We start from the raw sequence: 21,651 nt of genomic DNA on the forward strand, positions 1-21,651 counted from the left end.
TTAAAACAGGAAACGTCATCCTTATCGTCCCTCCTCCCCCCATGAAGACAGGAGCATGGCTGGAAGAAGAGGCACACACTCGATGTTCATGGAATAAACTTTTGCTAAGCATATTAATTTACTAATAAAATGTCAATTTCCAAAGGCAATCTTTCCAGGTCTTTCAATGTATTCAACATTTAAGAGTGTGTTACGTGCAAGGCACAAATATAGGCAAGGGAAGAGCTAAAGCGATGCTAAGTGAGACTTGATTCTTGCCCTCATGGAGCTTATAAGCAATTCTGAGCATGAGGCATCCGGAAATATATGTCTGTGGTATTAATGGCTGAAGTTATGCTTTCACAATATATTTGCCTGATACGAGTTTTCTCAACAGTGCGTATATTACATCGTAAAGTATTTCAGAGACTTATGTACAACAATGTGTCTCATTTTGCTAAAGAAACAGCAAGTAAGAGAGTTTAAGGATGTTATATTTCAGATACTTCAATGAAGTCTGTAATTCTTACGAATCCTCATGCTAATACTAATATAGCACGTGCACTGGTTCCAGGGCCACAGCTTGTCCTATGACAAGAGTCATTGCTCTCTGGAGCCCTGGAAGAGTCAAAACTACTTAGGAATGAAATTTAAAGATTTGGGTCATGAACAAATGTGTACCAAATTATTGTTTCCATTACGCTCTTTTCAAAGACTTTACTGTTAAGTATAGAATCACTTGTTTAAATGTTACAATTCTAGGAAGAGCTACTTTAATGAAATCATTGCTAATTAAAAACCATTGTTAAATTAAAATAAGTCATGCAGTGTTTTAGTTGTTCTCTAGTTGAAAAGAAGGTTATGGAAACAAAATGATTTTGCTACACATTTGCCCACGACACAGTTTCTTTTGTCATAAAACACTAACTTCATGAGAGTGAATAAATTCATGAAAGCTACCAATAAATATTTGCCGTTGACAACGTCAGGCAGATTTACTGCATCCCATTCTCTTTAGAGGAGAGTAATAACTGAGGAATAGAATTAACTCCATAAACCAGCCATTGGAGCAAACCCCCTGCAGGCAGGCAGGGGCACACTGCCGCTTCCCTCTTCTGTCACCAGGTTAGAGCACCAGCGAACATCTCTCACTCTCTCATGGATATTGCAAATTCAAACAAAACAAAACACCATGATAAATTCTGGTGCTTTTCTTATTTTTCCATGGAGGTATGCAAATGGAGGGGGGAAACTCACCTAGTTGACAATATCTGACGATCAGTTACCTAAACTCTAATAATAAATCAAACTGTGTCGAGTCTTATTTTCTTCATCTAAGAGCAAGTGGTGTCCAGCATCTTAACACTGTCCAGATATTTACTGTCTGTCTGTACAATAATCAATGCCTACTTAAATATAATGAATCCTTAAAGCATCCCTGAGAGTTTAAAATGAATAGTATTGAATTTATTATATTCTCAGGATAATTAAAGTTTAGTAGAAATCGATCTCAATCATTGTATGAAATTTTGAAAATATTTATGAGCAAAATTCTGTTACTTGAGATGCTACTTACAGAAATCAAATGGCAAATGTCTATACTATTTTAAACTCTCAAGAGTATTCTAGAACACATATTGCGAGAGGGCTTCAATTTTCTGCCATGCTTCCTGACCAATTCTTTAACAACTGTAACGGCTTTATTAGCTATTCAGTAAGTATTCCTTCGATTTACTCCTTATGTTAGCAAAATGAGTTGGTTCTCCTAACAACAGATCATTTAAGGCAAAAATGTCTCGTAAGCATGAAAATTGAAATTGTTTATGGATACATAAAACACCTCCGTTAAAAACATCTTTAACTAATGAGATAAATGTGATATTCTATTTTCTAAGAGTGTACCCTGACCCAAAACAGACTGGCCTACAAGTATTTTTATTGTAGAATAGCCAATGACCCTATGAAGCCACTGTTATTCTAGACATTTTCTGAGAGAAATGGAGCAGTTAATATTGTTTAAGGACATGGGAAGGGATAGAATTTTGAAGCTGGGTGACAGGGGCCTGGGGAGGAAAGTTCTGAAACTATGCTGCCCCCACCAAAATGACACTGAACAGTTTAGGTCTTATAAAGCGTCTATAGGAGGCATGGGCATATTACTCTACTTGAAACAAAGCCCTGGGTAGAATTAATACTTTCAATTTCTCCTGGTGGAATATTTTCAATTCCTCGGAGCAAAGAGACACTTTCAATTCCACAAACTTCCACGTGGGAGATGAAACAGAACTTCCTGCAATGCTGTGGCTGTGAAATTAAAAAAAAAAAACAATACTCTCATGGAAACTTTTTCTCGCATCTCCATGCCATGCTTTAGGGCTCTAGATGCAACCAAACTTCTCTTAAAAACTAAACAAACTGAAACAAAGACATCTCTTTGCCAGCCCCTCATAAGCCTCTCAGTTTCATCCCGCAGGTCGGAGCCTCATCTTGACAGTTACATAATGATCTCTATACTTTGACTATGACAACATGCGACTGCCTTACAAAAACACTTCTTAAAAGTACTCAAGTAAAAGTACTTGCTTTTAAGAGTCTAAGCTTATTTTCGAAGTTGGCATAATTGTTCACTTAAAATTAGGAGACAGTAACTTGAAAAAGAGAGACTGTACGAGAATTATTTAGTACCATCTAGTCATGAACTTCTCTGCCTGCAACTTCAGACAAATGCATCGCACCACTGCTCTGATGAAGAGCATCCACTGGGCACATCACGCAAGAACTGAGGCCTAAGTCACTATGTCAAAGGTATAAATTATGGTCCAAAGACAGCTCCAGGCACTGCTGAGCTTGGAATTGCTTGCTGAGCAACCGTGTTGTTCCAAACAAACTCAATGCTTAAGAGGCTAAAGGGCAGTGTAGGCAATTATTGGAAGGAAATTTCTCACTAGGCCAGAAAGGAATAATTAAGCCTTTGCATGCTAAATCACATCACTGGGGTTAACAATGAAGTAATCAAGTGTAAATGGTGACAAAGCCCATCTATAGGACTCATGAAAGGAAATTAAGGTTGTGGGTAATCTAAACTATTGTTGCTTAAATACCACAAAAATTAGTCCTGAAAACTTCATTCATTTATCCTCTCTTTATACAAATGTGTGTGCTTATGGTGGGAGGCAAGAAATTGGTTAATCCAGCAATTAAGGCAAATATACTGAATCATCCGAAGTAAAACACCACTCAGCTACTAATTCACAGGCAGAGATCCAACACAATGCCCCATACTACTTAGACTGGACCAAGTGCTCAGTAATGAAGAAGACGCATGTGGGATTTATTCAAATATATGGCTAAAACCATTTAAGTGATAAACCTAACGCCTACTTTATATATTACACTTTCTATGCCGCAGGGCATAGAAGAGAATTCACACACACACACACACACACACACACACACACACACACAGCTAGGTGGGATGATGTGGGGAGACAAATTCGGGGAGAAACATGGAGGATACACACATCATCTCCAACAACTGCTCAGTAGCAGTTAAAACTGGTTTAGGGGGGACTTCCCTGGTGGTGCAGCAGTGAAGAATCTGCCTGCCAATGCAGGGGACACGGGTTCGAGCCCTGGTCCGGGAAGATCCCACATGCCGCGGAGCAACTAAGCCCGTGCGCCACAACTACTGAGCCTGCGCTCTAGAGCCCGTGAGCCACAACAAGAGAAGCCACCACAATGGGAAGCCCGTGCACCACAAAAAAGAGTAGCCCCTGCTCACCGCAACTAGAGAAAGCCCGCGCGCAGCAACGAAGACCCAACACAGGCAAAAATAAATTAATTAATTAATTTATTAAATTTTAAAAAACTGGTTTAGGAATTCCCTGGCAGTCCAGTGGTTAGGACTCTGTGCTTCCACTGCAGGGGGCACAGGCTCAATCCCTGGTTAGGGAACTAAGATCCGGCATGCTGCGCAGCGTGGCCAAAAAAATTAAAAAATAAAAATAAAACTGGTTAAGCTCTAAAGGGAGCAAAATAATGTGGGCCTGACAGTTAAAAAGTCTAGATTTGACTTGGGCTTTGCAACCTCAGGTTATTATCTTACCTCAGAAATAGAGTTTCCTCGTCATATTTCAGGAGTGAGGCCAAGAGTAAGATTTCTACTAAGATTTCTCAAGACTCTAAACTGATCTGGTGTAGTAGTTGCTGTTGTTGGAAATAATTTAAGACTCAGCAAAAGTTGCAAAAACGGTGCAGAGTTCCTATGCATCCTTCACCCAGCTTTCCCAATGGCAACATCCGACATGACCAGAATACATTAGCTAAACCAGGAAATTTACTTTGGTACAACATTATTATCTTAAACTACAGACCCTACTCAGATTCCACAACGTTTTATATGCACTCCTTTTTTTTTAAACCACACGTACGAATTCATATGATCACCACTGCAGTCAGGATAAGGAACTGCTCCCTCACCACAAAAAAAAACAAAAACATGGGCATTTTACTCTACTTGAAACAAAGCCCTGGATAGAATGAATACTTTCAATTCCTCCTGGCAGAGTATTTTCAATTCCTTGCAGAAAATAGATAATTTCAATTCCACAAACTTGGAAAATGAAATAGAACCTCCCGTAATGTTGTGCTTGTGAAATAAACAAATACTCTCAAGGAAAACTCTGCTCTCACCTCTATTCCTCGCTTTAGGGCGCTAGGTGCAACTACAACTTTGTCAAAAACTAAACGAAATAAAACAGACTTTTCTTTGCCATCACTGCCTTGTCACTCCCTCCTGCTACCTCTTTAGAGTCTCACTGTCCTCCTATCTCTAACCCTAGCAACCACTAACCTGTTCTCCATCACTATAATTCTGTCATGTCTAGAGTGTTTTAAATGGAATCACCAGCACATGTAACCTCTTGAGATTGGCTTTTTCACCCAGCGTAATACCCTTGAGAGTTACCCATGCTGCTGCATGTATCAATAGTTGGTTATCTTACTGCCGTGTAGCAGGCCACTGTACTGATATACCAGTTTATTATGGCATGTGGATTTTCAACTTTTTATGTTTTAACTAAATTATAATTATGGGGTGGGGAGGAACTTTTAAAACCTTGCTTTGCCATTGCTTAAGATGGGTTCATACTCCAAGAGATACTGATTCTCTTAATTGGTAATTTCCTTAATCACTCCAAGATTCAAGGCTTCCCTGACAACCCTACTTAAATAGTGAGCCCCCTTCATCCTGCTTTATTTTTCTCCACAGTACTTAGTATTACCTGATCTTATATGTTTATTGTATTTATTTTTTTACTGTCTACCACCACTCCTACCGCACCCCATGCCAGGTAAGTTACATGAGGGCAGGGACGCTGTCAGATATCATCAGATGGGACTTCCCTGGTGGCACAGTGGTTAAGAATCTGCCTGTCAAAGTAGGGAACAGGGGTTTGATCCGTGGTCCGGGAAGATCCCACATTCCTTGGAGCAACTAAGCCCATGCGCCACAACTACTGAGCCTGCGCTCTAGAGCCCGCGAGCCACAACTACTGAGCCTGCGCACCACAACAACTGAAAGCCCATGCGCCTAGAGCCCATGCTCCACAACAAGAGAAGCCACTGCAATGAGAAGGCTGTGCACCACAACGAAGAGTAGTCCCCACTTGCCACAACTAGAGAGAAAAGCCCGCACACAACAACAAAAACCCAACACAGCCCCAAAAATTAATTAATTAATTAATTAAATTATTTTTTAAAAAGATATCATCAGTTATCTGTGTCCCCAGCACCAAGAATAGTTCTTAAGTTTTTTTTTTTTTTTTTTTTTAAAGGTAAAGCTGTTTTAATTTTTTATTTATTTGTTTATTTATTTATGGCTGTGTTGGGTCTTCGTTTCTGTACGAGGTCTCTAGTTGCGGCAAGTGGGGGCCACTCTTCATCGCGGTGCGCGGGCCTCTCACTATCGCAGCCTCTCTTGCTGCGGAGCACAGGCTCCAGATGCGCAGGCTCAGTAGTTGTGGCTCACGGGCCTAGTTGCTCCGCGGCATGTGGGATCTTCCCAGACCAGGGCTCGAACCCGTGTCCCCTGCATTGGCAGGCAGATTCTCAACCACTGCGCCACCAGGGAAGCCCCAAGAATAGTTCTTAATACTTAATAAATGTGTTGAACAAATTAACGTTTAAAATGACTTATTATCTCAATAAGTATTACTTTAGAGTTGAAAGACTACTGATTCCATGAACCATTATACCAATATTAGTAGCTCTCAGAAAATAGCTTGAACTGATAAAATTATTTGCACAAAACCTTTTTATTCACCTCTACAAATTAACTGCCTCCTATTATACAATTTCAATAAAGTACTGGGTCCTGAAAGACTGAACAATAGACAAGGAAGAAGCATAGGAAATCTTACCATCTGACAAGCATAAGCCATAAGCAACACAAGTCAAAAGTCTCATCAAATATTAAAGGTTTACATAATCAAAGAAAGGACCATCTACTCTGATAATGTGCTTCCTCCTGCTTTGTTTTGTCAACATACTCTGGAGGGCTACCAATGGTGCTGGGCAACTCATACAACTAAATGTAACTGGATTTCTTCCATGTTAAATGGAGAATGTGAGACAGATCAACTGTCTTCTACCAGTTCTTAAAAGAAGTGAACTTTTGGGGTTTCCCTGGTGGCGCAGTGGTTGAGAATCCGCCTGCCAATGCAGGGGACACGGGTTCGAGCCCTGGTCTGGGAGGATCCCACATGCCGCGGAGCAACTAAGCCCGTGAGCCACAGCTACTGAGCCTGCGCGTCTGGAGCCTGTGCTCCCAACAAGAGAGGCCGCGATAGTGAGAGGCCCGCGCACCATGATGAAGAATGGCCCCCACTTGCTGCAACTAGAGAAAGCCCTCGCACAGAAACGAAGACCCAACACAGCCAAAAATATAAATAAATAAATAAATAAAAGAAGTGAACTTTTAAGAAAGGAGAGAAAGTCGGAAAAATATTAGCAAAAATTTGGTTATGATTTATGTAGTTGAAATGCTGAACAAATAATAAATAGATATCAGGTCTCTTAACATGTACCTGTAAATATATGTATGTATATTTAAATATACATATATGTGTGTATTTATATATAAATATATGCATTTATATACTTATTGGGGACATATGTTTGTAAATATAGCCTCTTTGATGCGTGGTCCATACCACACACAAAACTTTTAGTACCACTGCACCAGAGACCTTTAAGATTTAGAAGGGTCCAAATCTACATTCTAAGGAGCTGAGAACACTTCAAGCAGAGGACAAACAGATTTAATCTCTCCAAAACTAATTCCTCATCTATAAAACAAGCAGTTCATGATATCCACCATACACAAGATAGATAAATGCCTGAATCTAGGAAGAGCACTAAAGGACACTGTCATACAACCCACTCAACCAAGGAACCCTGGTCTGAAAAAACAAGATCCAACACCCCATCCACAAAACCTCATTTATTACCTGTATGCCCTCACCCCCTGGGGTTTCTCCATCTCTAAAATGGAGAATAAAAGCATGTGCTTTAGAGGGCTGATGGGAGTATTAAATAGATAATGCATGCAAAGGCGCTTCACCTAGTACCTGGTACTCAATGACATTTATGATTTTTAGCATCTATGTTCATAACAAGATGATGATGATGGTTTATCTGAATGGCAAGACAGACCATGAAGAAGCTCTTCATGATAAAGAATGCAACTTAAGTGAAATAAAACAGCAAAATGCTTCCAGAAGAAGACAACCTGTAGAGTTACCAGGTAAATGACTCTCCATGATGGGGCTGGTACATTCAAAATCAAAACTGTGGTCACAGATTCAGTCATGAACAGCCCTGCTGCTAAAGGAAAGAGCACATAGATTGAAACAGGAACCCATCCAGTCTGTAAAATATTAACAGCTTAATAAACATCAGCTCACCATCCAAAAACACAGTATTCAAGTCAACTGAAGAGTACCAGCTAAATTAATACCAAGTTGACTCCATGAAATGCCTTGGGGGGAAAAAAAGGCTCATGGGTGATTCACTTTTATGCTGACTTCCCTATAAAAACATCTTCAACAAGAGAGGCAGGAAATTCCAGTGAGTGAAAGGGGGCAACTATATGGAAACCATCATACTGCACACTTTGCTTTTTAATTTACTTCAGTGTTTTGGTTTAAAGAAGCACATTCAGAAATTTGCTCCTTAAGAAACAAAAAAGTGAGTATGCTAACGGATCTGATCCTCATATACCATCCAACGGAATTCCAGAAAAGAAAAAGCAAGCTAAAAGGCACACAACTGATATTTACTTTCCTGACACGGAAAAACACTATTAACGTAGAAAATGATGTGAAAGCTTTCAAGGAGATCAAGTCATAGAGACCTTTTTAAAAAATTCTGCTAGAAATAAAAGATAACTTAATTTTACCCAGTAAATTGATTTTTGAACATAAGTTACTCCTAAATCAAGTCACAGTACCCCACTGTATGTACACATGTACTGATACATGTGTATGCTTTTTCGGGATGCTTTATTTTCAATTCTGATTTTTTTCCCTGTAGTAATCTGTAGCTTCTCACCATTTCATTTGTCACTTTAACCTTATCCTCTTCTGACACTGTCAACTCTCCATGCTAACTACAGAATGGACAAACAAATACCGAACACCAACTACCACCCACTAACTGGGATGTCATCACAAGTTACCTACACCTTTCCAATCTTTGTTTGCTTAGCTATAAAATGGAAACCATGCCATGTGTAACATGCCAAACACACAAGTAGGCCTAGCAATTCCTCACCAAATTTCCATTTTTTTGAATCAGACTTTCCAAACACAAATACACTAACAATTCAAAGTTTTTTCACTGTCAGCAAAATGCCCCACATTGGTATCACTTCTACACGAGTCCTTCAGGCATCATGGTTAACTGCCAGGTATCAAAAAGAAGGCTGGACTTCCCTGGTGGCACCATGGTTAAGAATCCGCCTGCCAATGCAGGGGACACGGGTTTGAGCCCTGGTCCGGGAAGATCCCACATGCCGCGTAACAACTAAGCCCATGCGCCACAACTACTGAGCCTGTGCACTGCAACTCCTGAAGCCTGCGTGCCTAGAGCCCGTGCTCTGCAACCAGAGAAGCCACCACAATGAGAAGCCCGCGCACTGCAAGGAAGACCCAAAGCAGCCAAAAATAAAATATAAATAAACAAATTTTTTAAAAAAGGCTAAGAATTCTACTCCTGTAAAAGCACAGACATTTAAACAATCAATTTTTAACAGCTTCTGCGAATACCACATATATACTATGTTAACAATATATTGAGGCTATAAGTAATTAGTGATATCAAGCCTCTAAGACACTAAAATCTAGACCAATGTTTTCTTATTAATATATACTTACCCTATGGCCCAGGATCTCACTTCTAGGTATTTACACAAGTGACATGAAAAGCTATGTCCATACAAAAATTTCTACATGAATATTTATAATGGTCTTATTTGTTAACTGCCAAGAACTGGACACAAGGCAGATGTCCCTCAACTGGGGAATAGATAAACAAATTGTGGTACCTCCATATAATGCTATACTCCTCAGCAATAAAAAGGAATATTACATACTGACCTACACAACAACATGGTAGAATCTCAAAAGCATTATGATAAGTAAAAGAAGCTAGGCGGGCTTCCTTGGTGGCGCAGTGGTTGAGAGTCTGCCTGCCAATGCAGGGGACACGGGCTCGAGCCCTGGTCTGGGAGGATCCCACATGCCGCGGAGCAACTGGGCCCGTGAGCCACAACTACTGAGCCTGCGCGTCTGGAGCCTGTGCTCCGCAGCAAGAGAGGCCACGATGGTGAGAGGCCCGCGCACCGCGATGAGGAGTGGCCCCCGCTTGCCGCAAATGGAGAAAGCCCTCACACAGAAACGAAGAACCAACGCAGCCATAAATAAATAAAAATAAATAAATAAAATTAAAAAAAAAAAAAAAAAGAAGCTAGGCACAAGACTACAGTCTGTTACTTTCCATTTATGTGATAATCTGGTAAATGCAAAACAATATAAGAGACCCAAGGTAGAACATAGATCATCAGTTGCCAGGGACCAAGGGTGGGGAGAGAGGCTGACTACAAAGGGCACAGGGGGGAGTGATGGAAATGTTCTAGATCTTGACAATGGTGGTGGTTACACTCCTATACACATTTCAAAACTGTACACTTAAAAGGGTGAATTTTTAAGATTGAGAGGTTTAGGGGAGTTCTCCCTATGAATCAGTAGTTATAAAGGTCAGTTAAGTAGTCAAAGAAGGAAGATGGAGCATTGGAGATTATACGAGTTATTTTAGAATACACATATGGAGTCACTAACAGAAAGTGAGGGGCTCAAATAGGCTCATTCGTGAACAACTGTATAACCAAAACTTTTAAAAATGTAACTGTCCAAATTTAAAGGAAATCTACTATAATCAAGAACTACAAAAGGAGTTACTCTTATAAGAAAATGTGAGAGGCAGTAATGTCTATTAGCATGTTGTTTTACAGCGAATGTTCAGTAATGATACCAAGAACCATCAGAAATACCTTCTAGATGAGATGTATATATACATTTAAATATTTGGCTGTATCTGGGACAAAACAGGAGCTCACTTCCTTTTTAAACAATCATCTACTCCTGTCAAAACCAGCCCACATGTCTGAGAAACAACAGAACTAGAAATTCAGGCTAGGGTAACTTAAGGGTTGGAAAGGACACTGATGAAATGTATGTCATTATTTCCTCCACCAAAGTCATGAATCTTCTTATCTTTGGTGTCATAGGGTTTTTTTTTTTCCTTCTCCTTCTGGAATGCCACCTCAGCCAGGGTGGTGCCAAGGGCAAATTCCTTTAACGCAGAAAAAGACCTGAAGAAAAACAGCAGTTGATTTACCCCTCTATTCCACGTCCTTGGCCCTCTCCTGCCACACCTGCTGACAAGCCTCCACACTGTGAATTCAGATGCCACAAAGCAAAGCCGTTAATGCTAGCTGAACTGAAACCAAGTCCCCAGTAGAAGCTGGTGCTACGCAACAGAAGCCTTAAAGGTCAATGTGGCAGGGCTTGGCTAGCATGAGAATGATCAACTGACCTCCTTCTGCAGACTGACAGGAAGATAAACATAAAGGCAGAAAGTCCTCAAGGTACGTTCTATCGGGAATCAGGCATCCTTGTTCCCAACTTGTGTATCCATCAAACACATGCCACATATCAAACCTGGGAGAACAGCCTTGAAACGTCCTGCAAACACACACACACACACACACACACACACACACACACACAAATTCCCTTTGGTGAAATAACTGATCAAGCAGGAAACCCCACCATGGAAGCAGGTCATACAAACTTAATTCAAATTGATATTAGAAACTGGCTTATCCAAAACACGAGATTTCCTTTCCACGGTATGTAATAGGGCTTTGGAAAACACAGTCTGATTGCTAACAGCAGAGCCTGTGGTTAGTACACAAACTTGCCAACCTACCATGAAGGATGAAGCCCTCTGCTGCATGCCCTCACAGCCCCAGACTGTTTGCAAAGGGCAGGAATGAAATATTCCATATGTTTTCTTTGTCAGTGACATGGCTATTGAAAGCAAGGCCATGGTAGTCTCCCTGCTGAGGGACTGGGTCAAGCTATTCATGTGTAACCGGGCAGATGTCAAGATGGTAATGGGAAAAACATCTCAAACATTTTTTTTTTTTTTTAAAGAAAGAGACCCAGGGTAGAAAATGCACAACTGTATCTGAAACACTCAACCAATCTAAATAGGTCGTGAGCACTCCTGCATATGTTAGCTGCTACTCTGAATTTACAATTCATTTTCAAATCAGAGCTGAATCAAAACCCAGAAAAGTTTTTAAGGGTTCTGAGAAAGGTTTAACTGTGCTTACCAAGAATGTCATATAACTTTTGAGAAATATGAAAGATTTTAAAGAAAGGATTTGAGTTCTAAAGTTACTTCAAGGATAATAAGCTTTTCTTTATCCACAAAACACAAGCATTGGTCTCAAAAGTGAAGAAAATACACAGGTATCCAATAACCAGTAAAATATCATTTTAAAGTACTTGCAACAAAAAGTTCTCCCATAATCTGAATATTGCTAGAAACAAGGTGATATGAAGAAACAAGAACTCAGCTAAATTGTCAAACCTGAGCTAATCTTATCCATCCCCAACATGGAAAGTGACGAGAAACCGTTGGGCACTCACTGGCATGAGGCTTCTTAAAGAGTTAAGCGTTGTTTCATGAAAATCCTCAGGGTTCCAAAGTCTGGAAGTAGAAAATTATTATCTAAAGCTCACACTGACACTGTCTAAGGTCACGTGCCCGTTTGCTGTGAGGAGAAACAATGCGTTCCCCTATTAGGAGAGCGTCCTTCAACTTGACCAGCCGTCTCAGGGAAGTAATGCCAAGTCAGAGACCAAGGCAAGAAAGCATGATTTCTTCCAAGCTCTCTCCTCTAGAGAAACTGTAACTCCCCACCACTAGGCTTTCCTGTTAGAAAGGGAGTAGCACCACCCTTAAGAAGGAATCTTGATAAAAACATATGCACTACTCTTTCTCCACCAGGATCTTTATGGTTTTCTGAATGAAAAGTCTACCAGATGAAGAGCCTTTTCTCCATTAGCACAAGGGCTCACTGTGAAGTCTCCAACAGCCTATAAACCTGATATACATTCAAAGAACCAGAGAAATAGGGTTTAGAATTTTAAATCTAAGTGACTTAAAGGGATAACACACATAGACAATTGCTTAGTCACTCCCCAAAGAAATGACAACATAATGTAATGGGTCCTTGCTGTCACTCAAACAGGTCATGCTGAAGTTTCCTACATGTGACCCTTGAAGATAAAGTCAAGTGACCTCTTCTTGCAGATGGAAAAGACAATGTCCAAAGGGATTAAGTGATACCTTCAAGCACACAGATTTAGGACCTCAGGGGTCTTGATTCCTTGTGCCGCACTCTCAAAAATAAAACAACTTCTGAAGTCCTGTTCATAAAAATAGGCGCATAAAAAGAAGACTGGAGAGTAGAGAGTGACATAAAAAGCTGGATTATGTGACCACCACAGACTCAAAATGACCTTGGAGAGAACAGAAGGCCAACTAGAAAACATTTTCTTTCTTACAAAGATTAGAAAACATTAAGATTTTAAAACAAACCCCACTAATCAAATGAGATGAAGTAGCAGTAGCACAGAATGGATGAAAACTGGGATTATGATAAACTGCTAAGTATCAGTTAGCAAATCCACGTGTAATCTTTTAAAACATGATACTAAAATGTTAAATGCATTGAACACTCCTTTCTTAACTCTGATCAAATTGTATGAGAATTCTGTACATGCTTGATGTGAGATAAGGAGAGCCTGAAGAGGACCCAAGGGGCAATTATCAGGTTCGGAAAATGCAAAAGCTGGATTTAGCACCTAAAACAGAGAAGCATGTGAACAGTCTTCAAGAACATTAAGAAACCTAAAGGTTAATCGACAGTATTTGCCTTCTCTCCCCTCACCTCCAGAAGAGTTGCTAGACTTCGGGATAGAGTTCTTAAGGTGTAAGGTATTCAAGAGAGAGAATAGTGCTGATTCTCTGGAGATTCTCAGGCAGAAAAAGAAGCTCCCTGAGATGGCTTCCACACACACGGGAAGGGTGACAACGTAGATCACAGTGGTGGCAACCACAGGTCTCCTCTCTCCTGAGAAAATCTAGTCTGCCAAGCCCTTCTTGTATTATCCATATTAGTCGTATGTTTTCTCTAAGGGCCTCTTAGCGTGAAGCTTACCCTGTAGGGAAATGGGAAAAACCAGAAGTTAAACAGCATCATAGCCCAGTCCCCAGAGTTTTAGAGAGAAGACTGCCAACTTGGAAGCATACCTCCTACCCTGCACTTCCCAACAAGAAACGTGAATGAGAGTGAGGCTTCTAATGGCCATCTAGCTGCCTCCCTAGGCAAACAGCTCTAATCAAGCTCTTCAGGGGAGTCTCGATGTCACCACTTGCACTCAGTTATGCTGCGGCTTATACTGAGAGCTCCACATGGGCAGTCAGAGGCCGGGCGGAGTGGGCAAGTGGGATCCCAAAGTAATCCTAGGTGCATTCCTCAGCCATGCTTCCCGCAGGGCCAAGGGAAAGGCGCCATCTCCCTGCCAAAGTTAGGTCACTCTACTCGGGAGGGGAAATTCCCCCAGAGAAAACTTTAAAAACGTACAGGGAACAGGGAAAATCTAACTCATGATTTTTCTGGATACCACGCTCTGAAATCTGATTTGCAGAGTAAAAATAGTCTGTTGCCAGTGTGCACTGAGATTTTCATTCTTGTAATGGTCAATTTTATATTTAAAACTTCGTTAAAAAAAAAGGGGGGGGGGGCTGCATTCTCCTAGTGTAAAAATAGAGGGGGAAAAAAAAAACTAGCTCAAGGGGCTTACATAACTTTTTACTTATCTTGACTCAGAATACTTAAATACAAATCAAATATGAAGGATAAAGGGTCATTAAATATCCTGTAATATATTAAATATGCTTTCCCCACACATGTTTTCTCACTAGCACAAACAACAGACCAGCCCGGAATCTAAACGTATACCCAGTCTTGGCCCAGCTGCCTCCCAAAATATCTATGGTTTACATTTCCTTACAAGGATATTCTTATATTCTTAATGGGCCAACATGTTGCCACAGAGGGTTGGTTCAGTGCTTTTCCCATAAGATCTTTCATTACAGAAAAGCTAAGAGAACTACCAAAATATGTATTTTTTAAATGTTCATTTCTGAAGCCTACACTCTTAGATGGGCATTCCTGAACCCCAGTCACTTGCATCTAAAATAAGAGACGCAAAATGCAAAATGACAATTCTTGCTGTAGACTTACTGCAGGGGCAGAGGGGGACGTGGCTAGTGTGCTTTTTTGACTATTAAAATATGCAACAGTATCAAAACACGCTTTAGAGACTAAAAACAACCACCCATTCAGAGTTTTAACTGCCTGTACATGACACAGAATAATTCTGTACACTATAAGAAACTTACTAAAAATAGTCCCAGCCATATACAAAGTTTAATAACAAATATCTGTCTATGGGTGGGTGAATCCAGAGTATACTACTACATAATTACATCTTGCCATTTAAAGGGGGTATTTGAGTAGTAACTTGCTCAAGTCTTTAGAAAGTTGAGATGTTACTAAATGTATATGAACTATAAAATCATTTCTAAACTCAATTTTGAACTCACCCAATTTCAGACAGTAGAGCCGATACCCGGCCTACAGTTTGTTCATCAAGTGTTTGAGACACAAAAGAAATGTCTAGAAAGGCAGACAAATTAGTCATTGTGTAAGAGTACTGATTTGCTAAATGCCCTAGTTTTTTTTCTTCACTGATAGAATTTAAAACTAAAGCATTTTATTATCCTCAACGAATCTTTCAAAAAACTACACTTCACTGAACAAAATTAGGGACAAAGTTATCCATGTTCTTGTATATACAGGAAAACAAGCTTTGGGCATTGCCAAACACTTGAAGGCTTCAGGAGGCAGTTAAAGAGCAAGCTAGATAATACATTTCTAAAGACAAAACCATGAACTCTCTTTTAAAAAAAATGAAAAGCAGAGCTGTCTGATCAAGTTACATCAGTTACGTTTGTCAGAGTTTAAGGCACATCGGGCAGGGTTTAACTTGTAACCCAGGTATACTGATAAATATTGTGGTTTTATGGAAACTTCTATCTTTTTTATAGAGAAAAAGTGGGAAACGGTCTTAGAAAAATTTCAATGAGTCACTAAAGTATTCTTACAACTTCACTTGCTTGATAGTCTACACAGATTCAGAGAGATTCAAAGCAATGAGAGCCATTAGTCACCAATATCCATTATTTCTTGACAAGAAAAATGGAAATAAAAGGATAAGCACAACCAAGGAGACCAAAGACCAAAATCCAAACTTGCAGGCTGTCAGTGCTTTCCGCCATTATAAAGATGACTAAAATAAGAATTTGAGAGATAACCTGACAGAGGCCAAGAAAACGCCCAAACTTGCCTGGATCCACCTACTAGTACAGAACTTTGATCTTCCCTAAGAGATTAAGTTGTCAAATGTTACCTTAAGATTCTAACGTAAGAGCCAAGTGCCTGGACATTAAATGCTTGTGATACCATAACTGCTATTAGCATTTAGCTGGACTGAAAATCATAAAATATTAGTGGTTACCACAAGCCTTCAGGAGCCTCGAATGAGAATCCCTGGTTTAAATCCTGGGTAGAGCTCAGACCACACCCAGCACATTGTTGCCTTCTGAGGCAGGTTCCCCAGTCCATGGATACATTCCAGTAGAGGTGGACAATTCGGGAAGTGTCCTGGGTCGGGGAGGGATTTCAGGATTGAGACACCTATACTATACTTAACACAACAGAGAGGATCGGACAAACGTATGGAAAAAAAATCAAATTAAATAGAAAGAAAACTTTTGGCAGTAAGAGTTGTTTACTTCCTTGTTCTCAGGTGAAGAAGCCAAGGCCCTGAAGGGTTAAGTGTGTCACCACCTCAAGGTCACTCGTGTGATTTATTGACAGATCTGGAAACCAGCTCTCCATATTCCCAGCAGAATGCTCTTTCCTCTCGTGTTTAAAGAGAACCCAGCAGTTCACTAGTCTGTAAAATAAACGACCTGTACTTAAAGATGTTCATATATTGGCCTTGTTTAGAATAAAGTTCCCTGGTAACACAAATACTCCTCTAGAAAGACACACCACAGAAAATAAGCTAACAGTGAAATTTACAGACAGTAACTTAGACATCAAAATATCAAAACTCGACCATCAAAAAAGGTATAAACATTTAGCCACTGATTACTGACCTGCCAGGGAATACAACTGACATTGGAGGAAACATAAGAAAATACTTTCAAATAATACTATTAAAAGAAAGGTGCTTGGAGTCGTGAAAAAAAGTACACCTTAGGGAAGAATCTGAGATGATGCTTCCCAAAGAAGAAAAAGCAACAGATTATTTTTTAAAACCCTTCAAAGCCCCTCAGGTAACCATCAGTTCTATATAGAAAGCTTGCTAACCTGCCCATGTACAAGATACACACACTGTGAAGGCTGCAGAGATTATGACTAATTATATGGAAGTGAGGACGTTGAGTAACTTTTTGTACAGTATCCAAATTAGTGAAACAGAGTGATTTTATTTTCCAAATGTGAAGCCATACCAACAGGAAACAAGCGGGGCTATTCTACCCCAGCAAAGAGCCTTAGCTAGTCATGCATTCTGTAACAAGTCTCCATGGCAAATTTCCTAACACACACTTCTAAACACAAAGAACTCCTCCTCCAAGTGAGTGGCAATAAATAGGCTTGTGCAACTTCAACTAGACGGATATTCAGATACTTCTGGGATCTTTTCACGAGAGCAGCCGATCGCTATCGTCACCTTGCCATCCTAAAACTGTGTAAGAATTATAAAATCTTATATAGAATGTCTGGAAGCTACAAGCAGCCTTAAATAGAATCTAGTGAATCCAATGACTTCATTTTTCAAATGAAGAAACTGTCACCAAAAAAAAAAAAAAAAAAGGTAGAATGACTCGCCCAAGGCCACACAATTACTCAGGGGCATGGTGAAGACTACGACCAAGGGCTCAGACCTACCACCCTCTCCACAAAGCCACAGAAACAGCCTTTATAATCCTAAAACTATGCACCAGACATAACCTAGGATGTGGAAATTTGTGACCCCCGTCTACAAGTCTCAAATTTTGTGACAGTAACACACAAACCAGAGGACACACGTTCTCTATCCCCTCCCCACCACCACGACTTCATCCCTTTCTCTCTCAATCAAGAATCTTGGAACGCAGGTGATTAAGAGGGACCTTATTAGCTCTAATAGAGGAATAAACTTGAACCCTTCTGATTAAAAATACACTTCAGAATTTTAATACTAGTCAGAGTACTTCCTTTAAAACACCTCAGGGTGAAATGTGACAAGCCAGTGCACTGTGACACAGGATCGGGAACTGCCGCTGCAAAATATAAATAAGCACTACAGGTGCAGCAAACGCTGTGAACAGGGGAATCCCATCAACAACACTGAGGATTACATCTGACTCTGCCCCCAGACTCAGATAAAGCAGCTTTCAGCAGGAAATAGACATTGTTAGGCTGAACAAGTTTAAACGAGCCTAAAGGAGAAAAAGCAGGTATCCTCTCTCTGGGGCCTTCTCAGATCTGGACAAAAAGCTAAATGCTGAGAATGCAGAGTTTGGCAATCCTGCGTGGGAATGAGGGCTGAATTCCAAGCCCCAATCCTGCCCCTCAGTGTGGCCTTAAGTCCTTATTTATTCACTGAAACATTAAGTGCTTCCTTTGTACCGGACTCTGGACTCAAGTTGAGTAAAATAAAATCCCTGCTCTGTCAACGAGGAGTCCCATTGTGGGATGTGTACACACCTGAGTGAGGTGAAGGTAAGACACCATTGAGGAATGACAAGAAAATAACTTCGATTAATAGTCTCATCTTTTTGACTTCTATTTTTGTGATTATCATTTTATGTATAACTAAATAGGCCTTGGTGTCCATGCTCCAGAAATTAGAAATCAGTGAATCAAAGTTTGGGAACCATGGATCCAGTTCCTTGGTGTGTACCTGTGTTTCACCAAAGCTGTGCTGGGACAGCAAATCAGAAGTACTTGCAAAGAGACCTTGGGTGATTCCAAGGTGTCTTATAAGATCAACTGGAGTGGGCAGATCACAGCACCCGCCCCTCTTCAACGTGGCTTTTGAGATCACTGGTTTCCCAAAATGCAAATATATTGTCCTTGAAATGCCCTTTACAAGGGCTCGTCATATAACATATACTTTTAAGGGTGAAATGAAGAGTGTTCAAGTGAAATAAGAAGTTATCAGGAGGTACAACTACTCTACAGGTCACGAAGGGAAAAAGAAAATATAACACATTTGTCCACCACCACAGCTCAGAAAGTGCTATGATGATGCTAGTTTAGGCAATCTGATCTGGACGGGTGCCAATTATTTATCTGTTTCCCAAGCCATGAACAGTCACTTATGTAGGGCTCAAGGTTGAGAATATAGCATTTCACTACCTTTGGTGAATTCTAAAGAAAGATGCCTGATGCTCTATAGCAAGGAGCGTGCTCTCATAAAAATAAAAATTTCTTTGTGGTTTTTAGGTACTAATGGAAAACAGCCCTCTTCCTTATAGGGCAAGTCTACACATTAAAACTCAAGGAATCTGCTAAACAAGGTCTTTTCAACTGGTCAAAATAGTAAAAGTATGCTTTTCTCTCTGGGACCTGAAAGAGGTTTCAGGGAAAGCCACCTCTCCTGAATGAATTCCCTAAAAGTATGAAGAGGTCTTGGGGAAAAAATACAGCCCCTTCCCCTCTACCCAGTCTTCTTTCCCTTACTTCTCCCCACTCCCACCCAAACTTTCCCACGTAAGGTACCTTTGTGGGCAAATTGCTCCTCACTGCAAAGTTAACTTTTTTTTTTTTTACTGAAAAGTTAAATTTCACCATACTGAAGGAAAATGACTTCAAATGTGTAACTAAAACCTGAGACAAGGGGAAAAAAAAAAAGGGAAGGGGGCTGGTGTCAAAGAATGAGACAGGTCCAAGGCAACTGGCCACAAGACTCAAAAAAACCCCACTGGCAGAGGGCAAGCAGAACACCTCCCACCAGCCACCTGGAAACAGCACCGCTCTGGCCTGCACAGAAAGGATCTCTTCACGGGGTCTGTTATTCCTTTCACACTGTCTATTTCTAAGAGGTCCCTCTCAGCAGCTATAAGGTAAAAGGAAATTCCCTTTACCCAAGGCCTCTCAGAATCCCTTCCTCTCTCAAACAGTTCTTTCACTGCCCTTGATTTAATCTGGCCACACAGCACAGCAAAGCAGGACAGAAGCATACAGCAAACCCTGCACGCAATTACCCCATTCTTTCTCTACTGGTGCCATCTGCCAAACACCACAGCCAACACCTATTTCAGAGTCTTCGTTTCTAAAGCGAATGTCTAAAGCTCTCCGTCCCGGTTGGTGGAGTGGGGTTTTGGAAGTCAGAACCATCTGAGTGACTTTCCCAACCTCAGGCAGCTCAAAAGAAAAGTTCTACTGGTTAAGGAACAGCAGAAAACTGCTACCTTTTGGGACAGGCAGAGCTTATGCTCTGGAACTTTCATTTTCTTCCAATATCCTGTACTTCAGGTCAGCATTCCTTCTTTAAAAGGCCTTGTTGGGTAAAAGTATTTCACCCAGAGAAACCTGCAATTTCCCCCCCTCCCTTCTCCGTTGTTTTCGCCCAGTTTCCCTGCGAGCTCCAGAACCCCAGGCGTTTGCTGGTGAGTCCGGAGTGGAACTGGACTGAGGTGCCAGGTCGCTCCCCACCCTCCCCCCCGCCCCGGACAGGGCCAAATGGGAAGGCCATTCGCCCCGACTGCGGTACAGGTGTTTTCTTCTCCCCACATGCTGGAACCCAAGGAGGCTCCAGGTGCTTCCCCACGAAAATTGCCTCGGTCTCAGACTCAGGCCAAGTTCTAGCTGCCCTCACCCCTGCCGCCTGCAAAACTCTTGCCAGCTGAGCAGGGGCCCGCGGGAGAAGAGAAAGTCGCGTGAAAAGGCTGCCAGGGGCAAGCGTTTCCAGATTCCTCCTTCCTCCTCGGCCCCACATGCACTTGGGAGTTGGGGGAGGGGGGTGGTGATCGTGCCCGAAAAGTCTGGGAAAAAGAGCTACACGGGTCTCGGACCCGGACTGGCAAAGCATGTAAAGCTCGCGGCGCTGGAGCGGGTGCCAAGGAGGTGACGGCGCCCCCCTCCTCGGGACACTGGGGATGGAGTGGGATCTGCCACTGGCTCCGCCCCCCGGAACCCCCTCCGGCGCCCCCTCCGACCGCACTCACAGCGCTTGGGTGAAGGCGCTGAGCCCCTCGGGCACGGCCGTCAGCCCCTTCCCGGAGCAGTCCACCCGACGGTCGCCGTCGCAGCTGCAGGGCGCCGCGCAGAGAGGCGGCGCCGCGCCGCTGGGCTCGGCCGAGCCGCGCAGCCCCAGGGCGAGGAAGCAGAGCAGCCCCAGCGGGCCCGGCATTGCTGCGGCCGCCTCCAGCGCCGGCCTCTCCCGCGGCGCCGCTCCTTCGGCGCGCCTCTGGCGCCCTCCGACGCCCCTCGCCGCCCCGGGCGGCAGGCCTGCGGGCTGGGCCGGGGGCTCTCCTCTCTGCAGTCGCGGGGGCTCGGCCCCTTCAACAGCCCGCGGCAGCAGCAGCGCAGGGACGCGGCGCTCCGGAGTTTCGCCCTACCCGCTGCTCCATGGAAGCGCAGAGGCAGCCCCGTTCCTCCGGCGGCTCAGGCCAGCCTGCCGGGCCGGGCGCAGCTGCAGGGGCCGCACTCTGCCATCGCACCCGCCTCCCGGTCCCCGGCCTCCCGCCGCAGCCGCTCTTCAAGGTTGCGAAGCGCAGCCTTCAGCCATGCCGGCCCCTCGCCACAGTCCCCCGCCCGGCTCTCGCACAAACACCCGGGCTCTTTCTCGCTCTCTCGCGGCCGCGGCTCAATCTCCTCCCGTCCTTTTCCCTTCTAGGGTTGCACGCTCG

General features: G+C 42.3%; 1 protein-coding gene across 1 annotated transcript in view; it reads right to left on the bottom strand.

The window, feature by feature from the left end:
* The window catches only part of LGR4 (leucine rich repeat containing G protein-coupled receptor 4), a 96,948-nt gene extending 75,297 nt beyond the window's left edge, over positions 1-21,651 (bottom strand). The window contains exon 1 of the mRNA XM_059931293.1: positions 20,968-21,651. Coding sequence (XP_059787276.1) covers positions 20,968-21,152 — 185 coding nt within the window. The 5' untranslated portion in view covers positions 21,153-21,651. The remainder of the gene's footprint in view (positions 1-20,967) is intronic.

The sequence above is a fragment of the Balaenoptera ricei genome, chromosome 8, assembly GCF_028023285.1.
Source record: "Balaenoptera ricei isolate mBalRic1 chromosome 8, mBalRic1.hap2, whole genome shotgun sequence".
NCBI classification, from domain to species: Eukaryota; Metazoa; Chordata; class Mammalia; order Artiodactyla; family Balaenopteridae; genus Balaenoptera; species Balaenoptera ricei.